We start from the raw sequence: 12673 nt of genomic DNA, 5'->3' as shown, positions 1-12673 counted from the left end.
TTAATGTAGATTCAAAAAGTTTGGGTCCAAGAATTGACCCCTGTGGTACACCGTAATTGATGTCACATGGTTCTGATCCTGTACCCATTATTTTTTTGTCTCTTTTTTTGCCTATTTGTTGTGCAATATATCCCATATTGATGTAGTTTTTGAAGCAAAAAAGCTTTTTTTTTACGTTAGCTAGAACAAAGCCTATAAATGCGTTTAAATTAATATTAATATTCATCTTCACATTGTAGTTTCTAGCACATATTCTCACAAAGGAATGTTTCTTGTAATTCAATTCACTTAAAAAGTCACCCGAGACAGCAACTCGCCTGAGCCGCCATGGGGTTTATTATTAGGACTGAATATGAATAATTAGAATTCCCATGGAGATTTGCGAGCCCACTGAGAGCTGTTTCTAATATTGTGACACGCACAAAAAAAGATTATTAGCTAGCACGAGTAAGTGAAAATGATTAGCGCTTGCATGGAGGGATCGCGTCAGATGGTGTACCTAATAATGTGTCCAGCTAGAGATTTTGGCAGTTATACATTTATTTTAATTGCATTATTATTCTCTTAGTGACATTAAATATAATTTAAATATGAATATGTCATCACAAATGATCTGTTTTAGGTTATTTGAATGAGTAAATGTCACAGAAATGTTATTGGGACACCTGGGAACAGAAAATTGTGACTTTTTTGTTTTGTTGCATTATGTCGCTTTTAAACTGAACTTTTTCACATCTCATTAAAATGTGACATTTACATTATTATGAGTCTTGTAATATTTGTTGCATTTATTTAGCGATTACCCCCCTGAAATTTGTATATTTAAAATGTTTTGAATTCATTTACTTCATTAAAGAAAATGCCTAAATTTAAAACAAATAGTAAAATACTTTTGTACATTCACTGTATATAGAATTTTTTTTAATTAATTTGTCAAACATACATGAAACTATTTTTAAACAATTGGTAAATTACTTTTGTAAATTAAACATTCTAAATATTTGTAAAATATTCTTGTATACAAACTGTTTATTGAACTCTGTAATTATTTTTTAAATTGTTAATCCAAACATCTTAAAAAATAAATTTTTTAAACATTTAAAAAAAAGAAGTTATTAAATAGCTTTGTTGTGATTACTTATTTTATTCAGTAATGTGTTAGTGGCTTTATTGTTAAAAAAAAATTATACTAAAAATATCTGTAAAATAAACTACATACTAAACATTTTGCAGTTAATTGGTTAACACTTTAATTAATACATTTTTGATTATTATAATTATTGATTATGATTATTATGATTAATACATTTAATTTAATTGATTTAACTGTAAAAATATATATTAAAATGTCTACATACACTACAATCTAAGTTTGTCAAATTTAAATCCAGTATTATTATCATAGTTTGACTATATTATAGTTCAATGAATTATAAATATATTACAACTTTTCAAGTTTTGGGGATTATTTAATATAATAAGCAGTGGTTGCTTTTTTTTCCCTCTTGATATGACAATAAAAAAATTTTTTTGACATAGCAGCGAGTCATTAAAGAAGACAAAACAAACATGTGACTCCAGGGGCCCACTTATTTTCCCGCCTGTGCTCCCGCCGGTTTTACCACCTCACTAATTGAGCCTCAGGTGACCCCCCCCCCCCCCCCCCCCACACACACACACACACACACACACACAAAATTATCACTCTGTTGTTTGTTTTGTCTTGAAACTTTGCCACGTCATAGTTGAGTGGCAAACTTTCAACTTGGAGAAGAAAAAGTTTGCATTTTATGATGAAATAATAGGAGACGTTTTCATTTTCATTGCCATTAATTAATTGCCATTAATTAATTGCCATTGAATTGCCATTAATTTGTCATTAAAAAATAAAAAAAACCAAAAAACAACCTTTTTTTTTTGTTATGCCGTCTGCATGTGAGGTCGTGGATGAATACGCAAATTTCATGGCAGTCCAATGTGTGTCAACTGAAATGGCTGACTAATTGTACTTTTGCTGAAATACATGTCACACTCAAAAAAAAAAAAAAAGGAAAATCCATTGTGATCATAACAGTAAATGGAGTGTACTATCTATGTCTAACGTAGCCGCGTTAACCTACGTATATGTGAAGGTTTTCTTTTTTAGTTTAAAATAACAAAAACGTCATAAAACAAACAAACAAACAAAAACCTATCTTTCGAGTTGCTAATGTGTCAAATCGCCGCATTATAGTGCCAACTACTGCCGAGGAGAACATACTCAGATACATCGATCTCAATAGATTACTGTACTTCAAAAATGTTTGATCATGTTGCAGTTACGTGTTTTGACCATAAGGTGGCAGCCTACTCAAAGATGGGCAGCAGCTGCTTCCTTTGAAAACAAGTCTCAACATGTTATGCTAACATCTACTGCCCTACTCTAGTCAATGTGACTACCACAAGTAACTACTTAGACTGAACCAACAACTAACCAGTAACTAGTTTCTTCAGTGTACAATAATCCGTAATATCTGTAATGTAACGTTAGTTTTCTCTTACTGTACTCAATTACTGTAATGACATTCTACTTACTGTACTCAATTACTCTAACCACATTGTCCATTATTAGCAACTATCGAGTAACTTGTAACGTCAATCTACAGTGACAAGTACAACTATCTAGTTACTGTAACTTTAATCTCATTTTACTGTGCTCGTTACCGGTACTATAACAATATTCCACTCTTACTGTACTCTGACTGCACAATATACATCTAGTTGCTAGACTTAAGTTACTGGTTGATGCAACTTCAGTCTAGAGTAACAAGTTACTTGTAATAAGATATTGTAACTACAATCTACCAGCAACACATTTTCTCACTTTCCTCACTATACTTGAATTCTATGGTAACTATAGTTTTTCAATATTATCAGCAACTCTAACTAGTCTATTGCAACACTCAAATACTGAATCTAGAATCCAGTTACTGTACTGTTACTATATGTACTTAATGTAACTTCAAGCTGATATTGCAGTACTGTTATTGTTACTACAGCCTATTCTTTACTGTAATCAGTTACTGTAACTAGCTACTGAAATGATCACTGTACAGTACTGTTACTCTTACTAGTCTACTCGCTGTACTGACTAACTTTTGCAATACTCAGAACAATAACAGTGCAGTTGCAGTTACTGTAATTATTGCTATGCAATATTTACATTACTAGTTTACTCTTTCTCTACTCAATGATTATCTAGTCTACTCTTACTGTAATCAGCTCCTCTACGCAGTCTGTTATAATCCTTCATGATTGTAAATAGTCTAGTTTCACTTCAATCTATGTTGTACAAAACCCAGTTACTTCTATCTAGTCTGCTTTTGCTGTAACCAGTTGGTCATACTCAATGAGTAACAACTAACTAGTCCTCAATGTATTAACAAGTTGCTAATACTCAATGACTAACAACTAACTAGTCTTCAAATCTATTATTGCTGTACAGTGCTGTTTATAGACTAGTCTCACTGTCCTCAATGACTAGTTGGTGCTTTACAGCACTCAACTATCTTGTCGAAGCCTTAAAGTTGACTAGCTGACTGTGATTACACACATACACAGACACGTGTGGTTAGCACGCCTTTATATCTAAACAGAGTTCTCAGCAAATCAACATCGGAGTCACATGACACTTCTGACACTTCGATAAGCTTTATTTAGTTTACAAGTGTGTATGTGTGTGTCGGGAGCTATTTCCTGTCCACATTTGATGGCAATAAAAGATCATGTTGATTAAGAACAGACAAAAAAAAATAAGCGCATATCAAAATTCATCTGTCAATCAATCAGTCATGATGAAGCGAGAAGCAAGTCACACATACTTAACATATATTTACATACAAACGTCTTACATCCACTCTTACGTGCATGTTAATAAATGTGCATGAGTAGCACACGCTTGTGTTGTGCAAAATGGTCGTCATTAAGAATTCATAATCATTACAACACAAATATGAATATTCACGCAGAGAGAAGAACAAATTGTTTTCATTCCATCCTGTACGGATGACACCGCTGCGGAGCGTCACATAGTCCTCCTCTTGGCAACAAGATGGCCACCAGCGCGTGTGTGTGTGGTGGCATATTAGCGCACTTGTTTGAATGCAAAAAGAAAAATCAAGGCATCGTTGCCATGGCAACCAGCTCACAGTCATTTGGAAACTGTGCGAGAAGGCTTACAGTGTTGAGAACGGGGAACAGAAAATAGGCTAAAAAAAAAAAAAAAAAATGACATAAATCCAGTTTAGTGGTCCAATGTGGATTTGTTGTTGTAATGAGAGTTGAGGGGCGAGATTTGAACGGGTTCCATTTACAGGATGACACAGCAGTTGCGCTCCCTGCTCTTCTCCCGGTTCCTCTGACCTAAACACAAAAGCACACCCGTCAATATGTGCGCACACTGCAAACCGCTAACATATCATCTTTCATACGTGCATGCCACAAATACATTTTTTAAAATGTTCATACAGGACTAATAGGAGGCTTTACTCTGCACAAATTGTATCTCAAGTTTTACAGGCACAAATGTCGCCAACAGAAAAAAAACAAAAAAAAAACAATGAGCCGAATAAGTGGATATTAACTGCACACAAACTTACCTTCGTGGCTGATTGGTTCCTTCTGCACCCAAGCATGGCAGGAATCCATTCTTAACAAAACAGGTTTACTCCAACGTATCTAATCTAAATACTTTCACTCTTTAGTGTCCAAAAATAAATTAATAATTGGGGAAAAAAAAAAAAAAAAAACAACTCATCCAGGCTTTCAGTCTTGAGGCAATATAATGCTGCACGGCTCCCACACATTGAGGACAGAGGAGTTGTTTCATGACACCCAAAAATCAATAAATACGATTAACATGCACATAAAATCACTAAATGTGATCTTGTCTGTTTTATGTGTAAATGAATAACAAACTGCTTTATATGAAAACATATCACTAAATATGATTTATATGCATGAATAACACTTTTTATCCCAAGCGTATCTATTTTTTAAACAGGATGACTGTTTCAAATGTAAATTAATCACTAAATATGATGAACATGTACATAAAACCACATACCGTAAAATCCTGTGAATAATAATAATAATAATAATAATAATAATAACAACAATAATAATAAGTATGTGAAGCATAATAATTTACGCTATGTATTTTCAATATTTTTTTACAACCCCTATGTATTGCCTAGGCCCTGATTTGGGGGTCTTTTTTTTTTTTTTCTTTCAAAAAAATGGTTGTTATTGACAGAATTGTAAAATAAAAAACAAATTATTTTAAATAAATAACATGTTTTAAATGAAAATAAATCATGGGAATAATGTTTTATATGTAAATAACGTTTTATATTTGCATCTGTTGGCATCGGGTTGAAAGCAAAATGTCCAGATTTTTTTCACAAATGGATACAAGTGAGTCAGTCTCTACTTGGTGTTGGAAAAAGCTCAACAAACATGCCTTTTTTTCGCAACTGTATTTAAAATGAATCACTACATATGATTAGGTGTACATAAAACTAAAAATGCAATTATTTTTTGTGTTAATAATTGACTAATATGACACGATTGTTTTTGCGTGTTTTGGGGGTAAATAAGTGACTGTTGCTGTTGGTTACCTTGGGAGTTGGGCTCGGGCAACGTCTCTCGGGCCACTAAGTGCATGACGGTGGTCTTGCCCACAGGAAGCTTCAGGCCTGCCACGCAAAAAAAAAGGACAACGTTTGCATTTTGGAGGATGTATCAAACATTCATGTGAGCAAATCCGTGGCAGAATAATCCAATTTGAAGCCAAATGGAACGTGAATGGAAAATGTCAATAGAAATGAAATGGTCAAAGAGTCCCAATTAAGGCAACACTGATTAGTTTTGGAGGCGAAATTTTGTATTTATGTGATCAAATATGGTTTAATCTAAAGGTAAAATATTAGATTGAAAATTGAGCATTTCCAGGAGTCCCTCGTTTACCACTATGTATTAGTAAAGCTTATTTTAACAATTTCCATACTCTTCTAAAACATTTTCTATTGAAACTGGGGCTATCAAATCATGTTTACAACCGATTACTCACCCGGTCATCCCATTAATTAGTCATGTAATCGCAGAAAAATTGATTTTGCATGACACCAACAGAAAATATGTATGTGAGGTGCAGGAATTACTTTTGTCCTCATGTTCTCGCCTGGTTTATCTGCGACTTTGAATGTGTGTGTCTTAAAAGGCGGGGCCAGGCCTGGTGAGCGATGTGGGAGTCAGCCAATAAGAGTGTAGAATTGTCTGGCTGTTAATTAGTTAAAATATGAACACGCTTGTTAGGGTGTGTTCAATATGAAGTGTTTTATTGTCAACATATTCACTTTTATTTATAGTTAAAGGGGACGTAAACCCACATTTTATGAACAATAATATGTTGTATGCTCATCCACTAGTCTGATTAATATTGCATTTGTAGAATATGAATTAAGCAGCAAAAAGCAGGGGGCGGCCATTTTGCCACTTGCTGTCAACTGACAATGACATCACAGTTGCTTATAGGACTGTCTCAGAAAATTAGAATATTGTGATAAAGTCCATTATTTTCTGTAATGCAATTAAATAAGCAAAAATGCCATACATTCTGGATTCATTACAAATTAACTGAAATATTGCAAGCCTTTTATTATTTTAATATTGCTGATTATGGCTTACAGCTTAAACAAAACTCAACTAATCCTCTCAAAATATTAGAATATTTCCTCAGACCAAATAAAAAAAAAAATGCCATAATCAGCAATATTAAAACAATAAAAGGCATGTAATATTTCAGTTGATTTGTAATGAATCCAGAACGTATGTTTTGCTTATTTAATTGCATTACAGAAAATAAAGGACTTTATCACAATATTCTAATTTTCTGAGACAGTCCTGTAGGTAATGACCAATCACAGCACACCTGTTTTCTGAAGCTGAGCTGCGATTGGTCATTTCATGGGCCCTGAGCAACTCAAATGTCATAATTTTTTATGACTAATATATTGTGCTGATGGCAAAATTCAATATTTGTGTGGGCACATTTTCTATTTTCATGGCAAAAATCACCAAATGACAAGATGTTTAAGCACAATTGTATCATTCAATGCCAAAAAAAGAACAGAATTTTCCTGACCAAATGTGGCGTTTGAGGCCAACCGTGACAAGAAAATTCTTTGTTGGCCACTGCACTACGAAATGCAGATGTGAACAAATTGTGAGGAAAGAATCGTCTGCCCCGAAACCCAAAGTCAACTCCCGACTGCGTGTCCCCGCTCACTCCCGTCCGCTTTTTCCCCCTCCACTTCCTGTCTTGCTCAAAGGACGCTTGTCATGAGCACTGAGCTTCCTCTGTTCTGCTGCTCGGGGGAAAATAAATAAATAAAAAAAACACACACCACGCAGCCAAGAGCTTTCTAGCAACACACTATGCGTGTACTGTATGTGTGTTTGTTCGTGTGAGAATATGTGATAATATGTGAGAGAATGGGGGGGTGTACCTCCTAGCGTGACGTTGCCGTGCAGGAAGCGTCCCTGGTAGATGAGCCTGAGGATGTTGGGCCTGCTGACTTGCTCTTCTTCCCAGTCTGCAAACGTCAAACACGCGCGTCATTTCTTTTGTCTGACGTTCACGCCACTTGTGCCGCATCAAACGCGATTGCGGCGAGATGCAAAAGGAGCACGTTTTGCTGACAAAAATATGACGCTTTGGCTCACCCACTGGCCAGTTGTCATAAACGTGCTTGGCGATGTCGGCCGCAGAGTCTTCGGGAGAGAACAGGAATTCTTTGGTCTTCCCGCTGACCAGGATTAGTCGCAGGTTAATCTGAAAGGCGCACACGCAAAGACACACAATTAACAACTCGATCCGATCCATTTTTTTTTTTTTTTTTTAAAGTGGATGTTATATTTGTGTCATTGGTAATGAGATATGTGATGAACGAGATGGCCCTGGGATTAAGCTCTGGGGCACACCTGTGGTGAGTGGCTACAACTAGGCACCGCCTGATGATTCAAGCTGCTACTGTTAGCGTTTCTTAGTTCCTATGAGCTAACGTTAGCTTGTGTTAGCTCCACTAAGCTTGCAATAGATCCTATGATCTAATGTTAGCTTGTTCACTTGAGTTCACGTCCAAAAATCTTGTGTTGTCTCGTATGACCTAGCTAGGATGTGTTAGCTAGTGTTAGCTAACTGTACCGCCTATAAACCTGTGTTGCTTGTGTTAGCTCACAAGTTACTTATCTTATGTTAGTTCCCATAATGTAGTTAGCTTGTGCTAGCTCTTATGAGCTACTGTTAGTTTGTGTTATCTCAATGTACTAACATCATCTTGTGTTAGCGCCTATAAGGGCCACAGTATTAGTAGTATTAGCATTAGTAGTCCACTAGTTTCCACTAATACGAGTAGCTTGTTTGCTTATGTCATCTTGTTCTGTCTACTACGAGCTAGTTAGGTTGTGTTGGCTCCGATGATCAACTGGTACCTCCTATAAAATTATGTCACTTGTGTTGCCTCATATAAGCTAGTTAGCTTAGCTCTTGTGAGCTACTGTTCGTTTGTCTTATCTCAATGTGCGACCTTGTGTTACCACCTATAAGCTAATGTCCATTAGCTTGTGTTAGCTATACAATAACTTGTATTATCTTGTGCCTTTCTATGGGCTACTTAGTTTGCGTTAACTCCTATGGACTTGTGTCAGCTTCTGTTTGTTCCCTTGAGCTAGCTGTTAGCTTCTGTTAGCTCCTTCCACTAACTGTTAATAATGTTCCACAGTAACTCCTGCAGGGCGTCCGCACGAAGGCAAACGCAGCACGTGCAAGAACACTTGCCTGCCCCGGGGGCCAATAGTGATGATGTCATCGGTGATGATGTCATCGCCCCACCAGGCTGCTGATGCAACCCAAGTATGAAGCAGGACTTTGACCTGCTTCTTTTTTAATGTTGTGCGTGTGTTGTAACAACGTGACTGCTGCTCACTGAGCTAAGGCTAATATTGATATTTGCTCCTGATAAATCCGGACGCAAGCATTGGATCAATTTGGAGCGCACTTCCTGCAGTCCGCCGGACCTTGTCAAACATTAACCACGAGATGGGCTGGCGGGATTGTTCGTGACCACTTCCTGTGGAGCGAGACGCTAATGACTTCCTGTTGGAGTGGGTTGGAGATATACACTCAAAAGATGCATTTTATGTACGTATGTATTGTAGCTTCTGCGTAATTAGTTTGCATGTGCCTACTCTGAAAACAAGTTTTTCCTCCTTCGATATATAAGGACTACATTATTAAAAACTTAAAACTTTTAAAATGTTTAACAATTTCACATCAATAAATTCACAATAATTGTTATTTTGAAGGAATGAACCCCCAGGGCTTCCCCCAGTGTTTTATAAGCCTGGCGGCCTACCAGGATTTTCTACACACAAGCACGCACGCACACCAACTTGCTAGTTGTGATCCAATCGGAGTGTTGGTGGATGTGTCAAGAGGACGCGTCCGATGACAGGAAATCATTATTCACCACACACACACACGACTACACAGCATGTTGCGCAATCCATCAATGACTGTGTGAAGTGTACGTGTCGGACAACGTGTGAAGTTGCACACGCGTGACAGTACACGAACCCTTGGGCGAGGTCGAGATGATGTCATAGCCATGAAAACACACGCGCGCACGCCTTCGTTGAGCCACTCCACCCAGATGGTGAAATCGCACTTGCGTCGGGTTATTTGCACTTTCCCGACAACCAAAGTCAGCAGAGGGCCCGTCAAAAACTCAAAGACACGCGACTCGCTTCACAACAGCGAGTTTGAAGAGCGCCAAGACGCGCACGCAAGTGCATGTCTGTTGTTTTCACCTGATTATGAAGGGAGGTGTGTCTTTGATATTTGTACTTGCATTGTGCAAATAGTTGTGTGTCTAATGCAACTCAAACTATGCAGGAAGTTGTGTACCTTAGACGCTTTAACCAGTTACAGAATGAGGTGTGTGTGTCTTTGATGTATTAACTCAGTTTTTTTGTGTTGCAAAATTAGTTGTGTCTGATGTACGTAAGTGCCCACTATGCAGGGAGTTGTATCTTTGATGTTTTGCCCTGGGTAAAGGAAGAAGTTCATCTTCTTGTCTTGACATGTACGTAAGCGCCATGTCACACAATGATGTCACGTCAATGTCACGATGCGCCTTTCCCCTTCGCCGCGCGACCTTTCCCGTCGACCTCGTTGAGCATCGACTGACATGCTCATGCAGGTTGAAGCCGGTCCTGGGGAAAAACAGTGGGTCTATGTTGCCGCCGGCATGTCGGGATAACGCGGGGAGGGAGCTAATTGCAACGTACCCTCGTATGCACACATGCACGCTTACAACAGGTCCACAGACAATCCGGTGGCTAGAATTAGCACACCGGCATTGATTATAGCTATAATCACGAGTCTTATTTCTGACCCCTCAAAGGCGTTCATCGAAGGCCGCCGTCACTGACTTACATGCGCGCTATCACAACATCGTTAGCAATTGCATCCTCTGCAGACAGAATGTGTTGTGTCTTTGTTGTTTTGACTCATTGTGCAAAAAGAGTTGGGTGTCTGATGCATTTCACCGCTTGACTTGTGCCAGTTGTCTGACGTTTAAACTCGCTTTAGCATCTTGGGTGTTTTTGGTGCTCAAAGACACTGCAACAGTTGAGTTGGAGCATTAAAAAAAATGCAACTCTTGTTTATAAGTAGAGGTGCAATGCAATGATTGACAAATAATCGATCAAAATAATCTATGAAAAGGAAAATTGATTGAATAACAACGAATCAGCTTCTTTTTAAAGGAAAAATCCTCAATTTTTAGCAACAGGCCTAGACGATACACCTCAATTGTTCTATGAGCAGCTGTAAAAAATAAATAAATAAATAATAATAATAATCTCATCAATCCTCAATAATAATAATTGATACGTTTTCAGATTGCAAAGGCAGTCGCACACCTGTCAATCTTGTCATTTTATGTGAACTGTGAACTAGTGCCTCATTTTCCTTGACTTCTGCTCTGTCCTGTCTTTTGGGGACAAGTAATTTCATTTTTTTTTCATGACAATTATAGATTAATATGTAATTAAATCTCTGGTTGGGAAGATTTTTTTATATTTTTTTTGCGGGGTGGGGAGGGGATAATAAAGCTCACCATATCTTCTGGCGTGCTGGTTGTCATCTTGCAGGTCGTTCAAACCCAAATATGCAACTTCAGGTGGCTGCCACTGACTGTCTGAAAAGGTCAGTGAATGTTTGTATTTATTTTCAGTTCTTTTTAGGGGAACGGGCGAGGGGGAGGACAAATCTTAGGTTGTCCGACTCTCCGGCAGGACCAGCACACCGAGCCACACTCGGTCCGTCCAGATCAGTTCAGGTACGTCCAGGTTCGTCCTCTACTGCGCCGACATGTCCGCTAACTTGCTGGGAAGGCAAGCTTCGACAACATGTCTACCGCCGAGTCCACTCTAGAGGCAACCTTCTTCGGACGCCGTCGTCCTGGTCGTCCTAGTGGTCCACCCCCGAAACTCAAACGCGGTTCCGCCGTGAGAAAAAAAAAAGGAAGACGACGACGAAGGAAGAGAGAGCTACGCCATGCGGAACGAGAACCAGCACAAACACGTTCCAGTCACTCGTTCGCCGATGAAAAAAAGTCAAACGACGTGTGGGGATTTGAGAAAAGATGACAAAAGAGCGTGAAAAGACAACAAAAAAGGTGTTCGGCGTTTTACGGGCTCACTCGTCGGCGTCGTCACGGACTGACTGAAGACGTCATCGCCTGCCTGGACTGACCCATACTTGATTGGCGAGTTAGCTTGTTACTTGTCATTCATGATCCGGTTCTGGATACACAAATAAATGGTGCGCATCCTGTTTGTTTTTTCAAAATAAATTTATCACCCGCTTCCAGTCTACATTTGCCGATTCAAGCAGTTTAGCCGTGGCCCAGAGTGAGCTAAAAACGTTTTATATATTGTCGACTCCACTCTAGAGGCATATTTTCATGTTTTTTAATTCAAATGATTTGTCTTTATTTTATTTCGAAGTCAGGGGTGTTCTGCTTTGTCGTTGCTTGACTCACTTCACTCCTATCCCTACGGTACTTCACTCGTCTTCACTTTATACATTCACTACATTTTCACCACTTCATTCCTACTCTACAAAACTCTCACCTCATTCCTTTGCTCTTTCCGTTAGTTGTTACTTCCATACTTCATTCCTTCACTCGTCGACTTAATTCATTTCGTCCCTTCAGTAAATCACGTTTATCTGAGCAATATTCAATTATTTTTAACTAAACTACTTTATTCATTCCCATTCGATTTCGTATTTAGTTGACTCATCTTTATGATCGATTTCATCTGACCCTTCCAGCCCCAAAAGTGACTTTTTACAACAGCAACATCTAGTGGACAATAGTGATCATTACAGCACACGATTCACAATCCCTACCTGGAGGCGAACGGATATTCTGCACACGGATGCACTTTGTCCACTCGATGTCGCCAAATGACCACTGATATTTATGACCAGAACCTGCTGCTATTTATTTTTCTCGAAAATACACTTAACTTTACTAAATTGCTTAATTTGTTGGCTGGTTTA

At 38.1% G+C, this 12673-nt stretch overlaps 1 protein-coding gene across 1 annotated transcript; it reads right to left on the bottom strand.

Annotated features, from left to right (window-relative positions):
• Positions 1-3667: 3667 nt before the first annotated feature.
• Positions 3668-11895, bottom strand: ubl3a (ubiquitin-like 3a). The gene is made up of 5 exons (XM_077504495.1): positions 11223-11895; positions 7765-7873; positions 7548-7634; positions 5658-5735; positions 3668-4401 (listed from the first exon to the last, which is right to left on the bottom strand). Exons 1-5 carry the CDS (start codon positions 11247-11249, stop codon positions 4349-4351), a joined length of 354 nt encoding a protein of 117 aa, XP_077360621.1. The 5' UTR covers positions 11250-11895; the 3' UTR covers positions 3668-4348.
• Positions 11896-12673: the final 778 nt, after the last annotated feature.

This window comes from Festucalex cinctus, chromosome 18, assembly GCF_051991245.1.
Source record: "Festucalex cinctus isolate MCC-2025b chromosome 18, RoL_Fcin_1.0, whole genome shotgun sequence".
Classification (NCBI taxonomy): Eukaryota; Metazoa; Chordata; class Actinopteri; order Syngnathiformes; family Syngnathidae; genus Festucalex; species Festucalex cinctus.
The sequence above is the reverse complement of the archived record's forward strand: the minus strand, read 5'-3'. Positions and strand labels throughout refer to the sequence as shown.

Excerpts from the sequence above, each read along its gene's own strand:
- ubl3a (XM_077504495.1), bottom strand. The coding sequence starts at position 11,249 with ATGACAACCAGCACGCCAGAAGATATG. Across the intron at positions 7,874-11,222 it reads CCAGCACGCCAGAAGATATG|ATTAACCTGCGACTAATCCT; the intron begins GTGAGCTTTATT and ends TGCGCCTTTCAG. Across the intron at positions 7,635-7,764 it reads TTATGACAACTGGCCAGTGG|ACTGGGAAGAAGAGCAAGTC; the intron begins GTGAGCCAAAGC and ends TGACGTTTGCAG.